General features: G+C 39.3%; 1 protein-coding gene across 1 annotated transcript in view; it reads right to left on the bottom strand.

Moving 5' to 3' along the window:
* Arl8b (ARF like GTPase 8B) overlaps positions 1-12,649 on the bottom strand; it is a 42,605-nt gene extending 29,956 nt beyond the window's left edge. Inside the window, exon 1 of the mRNA XM_027931858.2 lies at positions 12,354-12,649. Coding sequence (XP_027787659.1) covers positions 12,354-12,476 — 123 coding nt within the window. The 5' untranslated portion in view covers positions 12,477-12,649. The remainder of the gene's footprint in view (positions 1-12,353) is intronic.

Raw genomic sequence — 12,649 nt, 5'->3', positions numbered from 1 at the left:
AATAAATAAATAAATAACAAAGCAAAGAGAAATTAACTTTGACTAGAAGAGTTGAGGCGGGGCTTCAAAGATCTGGAATCTGAACAATAGGAGTAGGCCATCTAATGGCAAGGAGCACCAGCAGACCAAGAAAAGCAAAAGGCTTGGCATTTTAGGTGCCCCATTTTTCATTATTATCAGTCAAACTTGTATTTCAAATGCCTACCTCCTCCATTCTCCCCACACCCATTTGCTAATTTTCACTGGCAAATTTAATCCCCTCTTCCAAAAGCTTCCAAAATAAGTATTGAAAGTATAAGGGTTCCTGGAACGATAGCAGAGGCATGTGCTAAAGAGCCAGGAGGGCATACTTAATGTGACATTTAGCTACAAAAAGCCAAAGAAAGCTAAAAATGAATCTGGAACATTTAAGAGGTCATATACAATTTCCAAACAAGTCTCGAGTCTCAATTAGTGGAAGAGTTGTACTTATCAAGTTGCAAAGCAAGATCCTAAAGGATTTGTCTCCAAGTATGGAGCTCAGATTTATCACCTCTTAGGAATTGGAACTGAACTCCAGACCATTTACAACTGTGTCACTTGACCAAGCTTTACCTTACAAAAGCCACTGAACATGGGCTGGGGATGTGGCTTGGTGGTAGAGCACTTGCCTTGCAGATATGAGGCACTGGGTTCAAGCCTCAGTACCATATAAAAAATGAATTAATAAACAAAGATATTGTCTACAACTAAAAAAAATAATTTAAAAAAAGCCAATGAACACCTACTTAAGGGAAACACGTTATAGGAAGACATTTTATAAAATAGTCAATTGCTTCATTAATTAAATAATAGAAGAAATTTTTATTGAATGCTCCCTGTGTATGGGGGAAAGGATGATTAAGCAATTGTAGGATGTTTAGGAACAATCTGTGCTATCCCAAAGAATAACACAGCAAAGATAGTTTTCCTAACTTGTTTTATGGTAAATGTCTACATGTTCCGAAATGAACTGTATCTCTGAATACTTCAAAGCATTATAAATCCAGTTACAGGGGAGCTGAGGCAGGTGGATAAAGTTTGAGGTCAACCTAGGTAACTTAATCTCAAAATAAAAGTGAAAAAGGGATGGGGTTTTGGGTCAGTAGTAGAACACTTAGCTAGCACGCATGAAGCCCTGATTTAATCCAACATCCTAAAATTAACAAGTGGAAAACAATAGCTATAATCAAAAGATTCATTTATTAAGGGCTATCACATCTATTTGATTTAATATTTTCAAGAAATGAATAGGAACTGGGAATATAGCTCAGTGATACAGTATTTCCTTGCAGGTATGAGGTCCTGGTATATTCCTCGGAACCAGAAAAGAAAAGTAAAAAAAAAATGAAAAAGAAATAGACAGATGATGATCCCTTGGATTAGGGGAGGAAGGGATCAAGAGTTCCATTTTGAATATGATTGAATTTTATTGCCTATCAAAGAGAATAAATTAAGTAGGTTACTTTCTATGTACACCAAGATTCTGTTACCAAGAAAACATATTTGCAAATATAAAAGACAAAAAAACCTCAAAGGATAAACAACTAAACAGTAATAAATATATCTTCATGTTAAAAAGATTTTTGTGTATCTGTACTTTCTATTTCTCAAAAACAAAATTGATTTTTCTCCCTTTGGCATTACAAAGTGAGGGGCACTCTACCACCAAACTACACTCACAGCCCTTTATACTTTTTGAGATAGGGTCTTGCTAAATTGCCCAGTTTGATCTCAAACTCATGGTCCTCCTGTCTTGGATTCACAAGTCGCTGAAACTACAGGCATGCACCACCATGCACAGCCTGATTGTTTTTAAGAAAGACATTTTTTTTAATTTATTAATTCAGTCACTGAACAAATGAGATTAAAATAAGGAAGTCCAAAAATATTAGAATGAAACAGCTTAATTATGGAGGGAAAACATGAGTCTCCATTGGGCTGGGGCTATAGCTCAGTGGTAGAGTACTTGTCTAGCATGTGTGAGGCCTGGGTTCAGTCTTTAGCACTACTAATGATGAAGTCCATATACTGGCATAAAAAAAAAAATCTACAGAAAAAATGAGCTTTCAAGAAGACAGTAAAGAAAAAAAAAAAAGCATTAGCTGGGAAGGAGAGAGAGACACAGAGAGAGCGCCTGCAAACAGTCGCATGACACTAAATCCCTTTATATCTTGGAGGCAAGTCTGCATGCAGTCCATTGAAGCCACTTCTCACCTAGAAGAGAATGAGTTAACCCAAACACAGCAGAATACCTACTGGGGTTTACAAACTTGCAGCCATGAACAAAAAACCCACTCTCATCTTAAATCCTGGTTAAAATTTAAAATTACACTCTAAGCACACACTTGCACAGAGCACTAGAGGGCAAATACTATTGCCAAACGCTGCTCTTCCTGTTGGGTCTACCTTTCCATATCCCTGCCATAAAGCTGCATGATGCTTTTTTGTTTCCTTCTGCCAAGAGACTGAAATTTCATCAACCAATATCTAATACTGGAGTCTTTATACTTTTATTTAACTCTCTGATATATGCCTAAGAGTTCTAGGTGTAAGAACTAATAGCACTCACTCTCAAAGAACATGAAGTTCTCAGAATGATTATTCACTCTTTACAAACATCAAAACTGAAGAACAGAAGTTAAATGCGTTGTCTGGGCTCCTGACATTAGTTAATGGTTGGATAAAAAAAAAATACAAGTCATATTTCCAGATCCTTGTTTAGAATTATTTCTACAATAAAATTGCAATTTTATTCTAACCAAGAAATAGATCAGATCCAACTTCACCTCTTCAAAGGAAAAACTACATAACTAGGTCCATCAAAAATCACTAGCCTACGCCGGGTGGGGAGGCAAATGCCTGTAATCCCAGTGGGTCAGGAGGCTTAAGTAGGAGGATCTTGAGTTCAAAAGCGAGCAGCTAAGCAACTCAGTGAGAATCTGTCCGTAAATAAAATACAAAATGGGGCTGGGGATGTGGCTCAGGGGTCTAGTGCTCCTGAGTTCAATCCCCAGTACTCTCTCCCCCCAGCAAAAATAAATAAAACCACTAACCTAGGCAGCTTTGCCCTATGTGACCTATGGCAATGGCAGCACTGACGCACATGGTGCAGGTTGTGGACACTGACTAGAACATGAGGAAGACCCTCAGGAGCAGGACATTTCAGTAGAAGAAGCATGAATTTCTAAGGAAGATTCTTCCTCCCAGAAGGCACAGCACACAGGTGTGGCAAGTTTGGTCAGGTCTCACAAGCCATGTTATAGCTCGGTGAGAACCACAGAACAAACCATGAAAACAAAACAATACACATGTGCATCTTGGTTTGTGACAGCTGTGTGTGGTGGTGCATACCCCCAGCAATAAAAACTCAGGAAATTGAGGCAGGAGGACCTCAACTTGGAAGCCAGCCTTAGCAACTTACCAATACCCTCAGCAACTTAGAGGAATTCATTCTATATGTTAGCATGGTGCTAAACACTTTCATATGTTAATTATTTAATTCTCACTACTCTAGACCAGTTTTGTGATGACCTCCATTTTATGGAAGTAAAAAATAAACCAGAGAATATTTACTTAAGTGATATGGACATATCAATATTCAAATCTGTGGGAATCCAGAACACCATTCTTATCAATATGCTATACTTTGCATGATGCAGTATGAACATGAGTTCACAAATACATTTTTTGCTTATATTTTGAATAGTATTTGTCCATTTGAACAAATATTTGAGTATCTAGTACATGCCAGGCACTGTGCCAAGTGCTTGGAATCCATCAGTGAAAGAGACAGCAATCCCCACCCTTAAGAAGATTATACTATAGTAATCTAGCAGTTAAGGGCCCTACACATGCTAGGCACTTTTGATGGGCTCTTTTTGAACATGTTCAAAGTGTTTTAGGCACATTAACTTGTTAACAATTCTATAAGATAGATAGTACTTTATTTCTACTTTACACAGAAGGAAACACACTGAGGGGTTTAACAACTTGACAAAGATAACACAACTTGCAGAGTTTGGCTCAAGTCTTAACCTCTATGCCATTCTAACACATATAGTCACTTAATTTGAACATACTCCAAATTAACATATCACACTCATACGCCAACCAAATTTTGGCTCAAAATATATTCTCATAATAACACTTTTGTAGATCCTAAAGCAACTGCTACAAAGTACATGGATACAAAAAATATTAGTATCATTTTGCCAATTATAATCCAAGTTTTTTACAATAAATAATTACCTTTCTAACCCAGTTTAGGAGAAAAGATCACCATTTCCAAACTTAAATATCACTTCTTACATATCTAAAATCTTATTTTGCCAGCACAATCATTGTAGAAATATATATTCTTAGAGATAAGTCCTAAACTATTTTGGTTGAGTTTTTTTGTTTTGTTTTACAACGACAGAGGTTGAACACAGGGCCCTACACATGCTAGGCAATCGCTTGACCACTGAGCTATGTCCCCGTCCCTTTATATTTTATTTTGCAATAGGTCTCACTAAGTGCTCAGGCTGGCCTCAAACTTTTAATTATGTCTTAGCATCAAGAGCAACTGGGATTACAGGTATGCACCAGTATACCTGGCTCTGATAATTTTAAAAAATATTTTTAGCTGTAGACAGACACAGTATCTTTAATTATTTTATTTTTTTTAATGTGGTGCTGAGAATCAAACCCAGTGCCTTATACATGCTAGGCAAGCACTCTACCACTGAGCTACAACCCCAGCCGCGAGGATGTAGGGAAAAAGACACACTCATACACTGCTGGTGGGACTGCAAATTGGTGCAACCCATCTGGAAAGCAGTATGGAGATTTCTTGGAAAACTGGGAATGGGACCACCATTTGACCAAGCTATCCCACTCCTTGGTTTATACCCAAAGGACTTAAAAACAGCATACTACAGGGACACAGCCTCATCAATTTTTACAGCAGCACAATTCACAGTAGCTAGATTGTAGAACCAACCTAGATGCCCTTCAGTAGATGAATGGATAAAGAAACTCTGGTATATATACACAATGGAATATTACTCAGCATTAAAAGAGACTAAAATCATAGCATTAGCAGGTAAATGGATGGAGTAGAGAATATTACCCTAAGTGAAATAAGCCAATTGCAAAAAAACAAAGGCCGAATGTTTTCTCTGATATGCGGATGCTGATCCATAATGGGCATGGGGGAAGAAGCAAAGGAGGAATGGAGGAATTTTAGATAGAACCAAGGGGAGGGATAAGAAGGAAGGGGACATGGGGGTAGGAAAGATGGTGGAATGAGATGGACATCATTACCCTAGGTACATGTATAAAAACAGGAGTGGTGAGACTCTACTTTGTGAACAACCAGAGACATGAAAAATTGTGCTCTATGTGTGTACTGTGAATTGAAATGCATTCTGTTGTCATGTATAACAAATTAGAATAAATAAATAAATTTAAAGTAAAATTTTTAAAAAAGAAGAAAAAGTTCCTTTTAGGAAATAAGAATGTCATTCTGGTATATAAAACCAAGCAAACTATGAAATTGGATCCAAATACAAAACTCATATCTAATTTAAGAAATAGTGTAACCTGAAAAAAATAGCATAATAGAAGGTATGGCTTGTGGTTTTGACTTTGAAGAAACTACTCCATTAAAGAGTTTGGCTTTTTCACATCATAGAAAAACTAAATGCTTTAAATTATCACCTGATTTTAAATACTAAGTGAACAATGTTAGCAGCCCTGAGTTTGATCCCCAGCACTGAAAAAGATCAGTGACAGAGCACATCTAGATTCAATCCCTACTACAGGGCAGGGGGTGGGGGCAAAAAAGCAGTCTATTTGGCAAACTTTCTTAAACTTCTGACACAGAAAAGATAATCTGTAAGGAAAAGGGAAAAGGGGGGGTGGGTAAATGTAATAGGACCAATGTAATAGGTCCAACGGATTAATGAGAAATACAAAGAAACATGTCAGAATTCTGGAATATATAATTCACCAATAAGTTTACAACAAATTCAGTATCGTGACAAGAAAAGAGGATAAGCTGAATTTCCATTCATATGACTTGCTGATAGAGTTCAATAAAAGATAAGGGAAAAAGAATTGTCAAGCCTCAGTCCTGGAAGTTGCTGAAACATTAAGTAGGAACTTTTAAAGACATATTACACAGAAACAGAGCTAGCAGAATAGTTTAAAAATACTGCTAGTTTAAGCTGGGGATAGTGGTGCAGACTTGTAATCATAGCCACTCAGGAGGTTGAGGCAGGTGGATCACAAGTTCAAGGCCAGCCTCAGCTACTTAGCAAAGGCCTAAGCAACTTAGCAAGACCCTGTCTCTAAATAAATAAATAAATAGGGCTGGAGATATGGCTCAGTGCATAAGTGTCCCTGGGTTCAATCCCTGGCACTCCTGCTCCCATAATATTAGTTTATCTCATCAACAAAACTAAATGTGCTTTGCCCTACAGATATCAAAGGATGAAGTATTTAGCTGATGTTCAACTTTATATAAGAAAACTGTTCAGAACATCTTCTCAGTGGGAGTACATACTTTCTAGAAAGCAATTTGGCCATTTGACACAAAATATTTTTAAATTTTTTAATCTAATGATGTCAACTCTGGAACTCATCCTCAGGAAATGCAGATCAAATTGATGATGTACAACAGCAACATCCTGGAAAATGTTCAAATGTCCAATAACGAGGAAATAACCAAATATATAAACTATGGCCAGGCACAGTGGCACACACCTGTAATTCCAGCTACCAGGGAGGCTGAAGCAGGATAATTGTAAATTCAAAGTCCTGGGCAACCTAGCGAGACGCTGTCCCAAACAAAAAATAAAAATAAATGGCTAGGGATGTAGCTTAGGAGCAGAGGGCTTACCTAGCACACGAGGTACTGGGTTCAATTCCCACTACCACATGCAACCCCCCCCACCACCAAACACACACATACACACACAAAAACCCTTTAAAGAGACCATCTGTGGTGGGATGTCTCATGTTCCAACATTCTGAATCTATATTTGAAGACCACATCATGGGAAGATTAGCTTTCAAAATTTCAGATTTATTAAACATGTAAAATTGAACCATAGCACATTTTCCTTAAAAATGATTTTTGCCATTCTTATCCCCAAAATAATTAAACAAATCATGTTATAAAACCCAAAATTAGGGCTTGGGATATAGCTCAATGTATAGCACTTGGTCAACACAAGCAAGGCACTGGGTTTTCTCTCCAGCACACACACACACACACACACACACATACACACACACATATATGTGTGTGTGTAGGTGTGTATGTGTATATATACATATATATTTCTAATCTTCATATATTAAAAGTAGTCCAGTCAGGAGTGGTGGCACACATCTGTAATCCTAGCAGCTCAGGAGGCTGGGGCAAGAGGATTATAATTCAAAGCCAGTCTTAACAACTCAGCAAGGCCATAAGCAACTCAGCAAGACCCTGTCTCTAAATAAAAATATTTTTTAAAAAGGGCTGGGGTGTAACTCAGTGGTTAAGCTCCCCTGGGTTCTATCCCCAGCACAAAACAAAACAAAAAACTCAACAATGCCTATTAGCCAGTTATTTAAATATGTCAACATAGTTTTCCACTACTCTTCCTTTCCACTGATTATCATTCACTCCTTTCCCTAATGTCCATATACATGAGTGTATATATAACATATATAATACACACAAATACTTCAAGTCCTTACATGTAATAGTTTGCAAACACACATGCTTAAGATGCCTAAACGCAGACAGGTACAGTGGCACAGGCCTGTAAGCACAGGTACATAGGTGGCTGAGGCAAGCTGGAGACCAGTCTGGGCAAGTTAGCAAGACTCAGTCTCAAAATTAAAAGGGCTGAGGATGTAGCTCTGTGACAGGGTGCCAGAGGTTCAATCCCCAGTATGGTAGGAAAGAAAAGTGCCTGAATATAAAAATGCCATGCAAATTTGGAGGGCTGGAAGTATAGCTCATTGGTAGAGCACTTGCAAAGCATGTGTGAAGACCTGAGTTTGATCCCCAGCTCTGCTAAATAGATGAGCATATTATATGTGAGAAGAGTTTTTGCGTTTGTGTGTGTATGCTGAAGATTAAACCCAGATCTTACATACTTTAATCAAGTGCTTTACCACTGCCCAACATCACCAGCACACAAAAATGATTTTTTTTTTTTTTTTTTTTTTTTTTTTAGCAGGGATTGAACTCTGGGGCACTAGACTACTGAGCCACATCGCCAGCACTATTTTGTATTTTATTTAGAGACAGGGTCTCACTGAGTTACTCAGCGCTTTTGCTAAAGCTGGCTTTGAACTCTGATCCTCCTGCATCAGATCAGCTTCCCGAACTACTGGGAATACAGGCGTGCACAACCAACCACACCAGGCATGAAAATTATTTTTAAACAATTAAAATCTTCCAACTATAAGCTCTCTGGTTCTAACCTCAGCTGGATCCAAAGAGGCCGTGAAAAAAAGAAGAAAGTGCATTTTCCTGGGTTATAACTCTATCCTTGCTATTTCCTAGCATTGCTGACTTTGGAATTTCACTTGCCTCTCTGGACTTCCTGGCCACTCTTTGAAATAAGGGTAAAGTTAGAATAAGGAAGGCTGTTACAAACTCTTTTTTTAAAAGACACTAAAGATGGACACAGTGATGCATGCCTGTCATCCCCTAGCAACTTGGGAGGCTGAGCAGAAGGACCACAGGTTCAAGGGCAGTCTCAGAAACTTAACAAGACCCAGTCTCAAAATAAAAAATAAAAAGGGCTGGCACCACAGGTTCAATCCCTAGTATCACCCCCTCCCAAAAAAAGGACTCTGGATTCAGATATCTACAATCTTCCCACACATTTTCTTTTCTTAATGCTCAGTAGTAATTAATTTCCATGGACTAACCTTCCTGATTAGCAAAATCTGTTAAAGTATAGATAAATTTTCATAACAATATCCATTTTATCCATTTATAAAAATCTGTTGTACAACGTTTTGGCAAATTCATACTCGTTATTTCTAGGTAACTATACTATAAACTGTAAGAGTTCCAAAGATTACTCAATATTCACTACACACAAAACACACATGACTTATTATGCAATAACTGCCAGAATAGTTAACAACGGGCTTTATTTCATTCCCTGAAACAAACATAAAATTAAAGTCCACAGGTGTTTCTTTTTACAATGTTCAAAACAAAAGAGAACATTATGTAAATCAAATGTTCCTTCATAAAATATTAGATAAAATGAGGTATCGTTTCAGTTTCAAAACCCTATGAGTTGGGCGGGGTGACAGAGTGCTTGCCTAGCATGTAGTAGGTTCTGGGTTCAATCCCCAGCGTAACTTAAAAAAAAAAAAAAAAAACACAACCTTATGAGTAAGTATTTGAAGACTAAACATCTCTGTAACTTTAACTTAACAGCCTCATCTTTTAGAATTGAACCAAACCCTACTTTTAAGTAGTTCAGCTTCACAAACCTTTTGAGTAAGATAAATTATATCTATTAAATCTGTCTTACCTTTTAAGATAGATACAGTGATATTTAAATTTGATGAATCTATACTTGATTAGTTAATAATTTGTTCAAAAAATATTTTTAATAAGGCTCAATTTTTTTTGTGGGGGGGGGCGGCGGGAGGTGTTTCGGGATGGAACTCAGGGGCACTTGACCATTGAGCCACACCCCTAGCTCTATTTTGTATTTTATTTAGAGACAGGGTCTCCCTGAGTTGCTTAGCATCTCACATTTGCTGAGGCTGGCTTTGAAGTAGCAGTCCTCCTGTGTCAGTGTCCCAAGCTGCTGGGATTACAGACATGAGCCACCACACCTGGATTGTTTTAATACTTTAGATACATCATTTTTATCTAAAAATCCTTTAAATCACTAACATTTTCTTCACCCTCAATATATTCTATAAGAATCACAGATTGGGGTCAGGGTTACAGCTCAATGGTAGAGCACTTGCTTAGCACATGTGGGACACTGGATTTGATCCTCAGCATAACATAAAAATAAATTAATAAAATAAAGGTTAAAAAAATCAGAGTCTAAGGTTTATAAGGTACCTCTTTCAGCATTCTGAAGGCCAATGTCAATTATAGTACAGGTTTTTTACTCCTTTCTAAAACTAATATTATTTTAAATTAATGAATCAGAATTGTTTTTATGAATTATATAATGTGGAATGATTACATCAAGTTAATTGATATATCCTAATCATTTTTGTGATGACAGATTTTCTTAACAAAGCCTCTCCACACCATTTTACCTCAGAGAATATCTAAGATTAATAGTTAGAACCACTGTGTCACTGTGAATTCAACATCTCTGCAAAAGTTATGCTGTTGTTAACTAAAATAAACAAATGTGAAAGGAGAGAGCATGATGTGATTACTTTACAACAGCCTTAAATCTACTACTGTAGCTGGCATTTAGGTACAACCTGAGATTCAAAGGAAACAATCACAGCTGAGTGCCTGTCTCAGTATTTTTCATTGTTTCTGCATTAAATAGATAGAGACACTACAAATAATAACAATAGTTGCCATTTAGCTACCCCTTAAATGGGAAGGCATACTGCTAGTCACTGAACATTTTCCACTGCATTTAATCCTCAGAACAATTCTATAAGAAACATATTATTATCTGCTTTTAATTGATGAGAAGCAAGGACTCAAGGAAGCTGTGGCAGATCCAGATTTCAAAATCAGGGTTCCTTGACATCAAAGTTCAAGCTTATAATATTAAGTTATAATGTTTACTGAAGATATAAGTACTTAAATCAACAAGTTTCTCAAATATTCACTCAACTTTTTAATATTTTCCATGCACAACTACTTTTCTGCAAGAAGCAGTTGATTGCACAAATCAACCTTGTCAAAGTTTGATTTAAGTAAATATCAGAAAATTTAGGCCACTCAGGCTAAAGCCTCACCTTTTTCATATTATATTAAAGTTTTAATATGAATACATGACCTAAAGTTTGTTTTTCCTTATTAGTCACACCAGATATTTAAAAGACAGTCATTTTAAGAAAAATAATAAATTACAAAAGGAGTAAAACCAGTTGGCAATTTTCCTTTATACTTATATGCAATATTCTCCAAAAGACATTTGATTTCTACTAATCTTGCTTCCTCCAAGTCTTACTCACCCCTGTTGCTCTATACTGCAAGGACTAAGAGTCACAAGCTACGTATTTTCTCCAACAAGTGTTTGAATCACTCCTGTAACCAAACCAGTTGGACGGCCAGTTAAATAAAGATTTCAACAGTCATCTAAAAGGCGAAAGAACTGCCACAATCTCTCTTCAGAACAGTTCTAAAGCTCATCCCTGGCAAGTCCAAGCCCCTACCAGACAACACTGAATCACAGCAACTTTCCAAGTAAAGACAGAGGAGAAATCCTTCACTCCTATTCCTTCCCCAACCCCAAAACGCACAACCGAATAACCATCCTACTTAACCACTGCTGAATAAACACCGCATTGTATGTAAGTTCTCAGAGCCATTTCCCGCCCTAACACCCATTCCCTGGGCCTGGCATAAGTTCGGTTCCTGGCACTCCCTTCTCAAGTGAGAAGCACACGCAGAAGACAAATCCCCTTTTGCAAGACAGTTAACGTGACGCTGACTGCAGAAGATCCATCTTGCCCATTCGTTTAATAAGACAATTAGCTCTGCAAAACACACCCACACCCCACTCCTTGGCTTCATAAACACTAGGACTACCTTGGAGTCGGTGGAACTGTCCCTCCCCTCTGCCACCAGCTGAATCTTCGACCTTAGGAAGACCAGTGGAAACCAGTAAGTGAATTCAGAGAGAGGTCAAGCGGCCCTCAGAATTCTTCTGTAGGGCGCCCACACCGCTCTCCTGGCCTCAACAATGGGCCACTTGGTCCCAAGCAGCAACTTGAAAAAAAGGGCTCTTCTTTCTTTACGCTCACTCGACGCCAAATCCCACCCTAAAGGGAGAGTGACGGACTGGAGTGTAACCCTTGAGCTGCTTCCACACGGAGCCAAACCGAGAGACTCCGCACTCCCTCCCAGCCCCACAACAACAGCACTTTAAACAACGTGACAAGCTCCGGGCGACCCTGTCCCCGGGCCTCGGTCGCGTTCAAAGGCATGATTAACCCTGCCGCTGCCGACCTCGGCCGCCGGCGCGCGAAAAGCCGCCTCCGGACCCCCGGTAGGGGACGGTCAGGTCACAGGCCCCCGCCCGTCCCGCCGCGCCCAGAGGGGGCGACCTGACCCCAGCCCTAGGGGAGGAGCCCGCCGACCCGCGGGCGGCCGAACCAGGGCGGACGCTCACCGCTATGACATTGACGAAGGTGGTCTTGCCCGAGTATTGCAGCCCCACCAGCGTCAGCTCCATCTCCTCCTTCCAGAACAGCGAGCGGAACCAGTCCAGCAGGCGGGAGATGAGCGCCAGCATGATGACGGCGCTGAGCGAAGGCGGACGGGCCGGCGGGAGACAACGGCGACGAAGACTTCCACACCAGCGGGCTTCAGCCCGGACCCCGCCAACGGCTCTTCGGGGCCCCGGCGCGACACGGGCGGACACGGGCGGGCGGCGGCGGCCGGAGCCAGGAAGCCAAGCGGGTCATA

Source organism: Marmota flaviventris, chromosome 20, assembly GCF_047511675.1.
Source record: "Marmota flaviventris isolate mMarFla1 chromosome 20, mMarFla1.hap1, whole genome shotgun sequence".
Taxonomy (NCBI): domain Eukaryota; kingdom Metazoa; phylum Chordata; class Mammalia; order Rodentia; family Sciuridae; genus Marmota; species Marmota flaviventris.
This window is presented reverse-complemented; position numbering and strand designations above follow the sequence as displayed.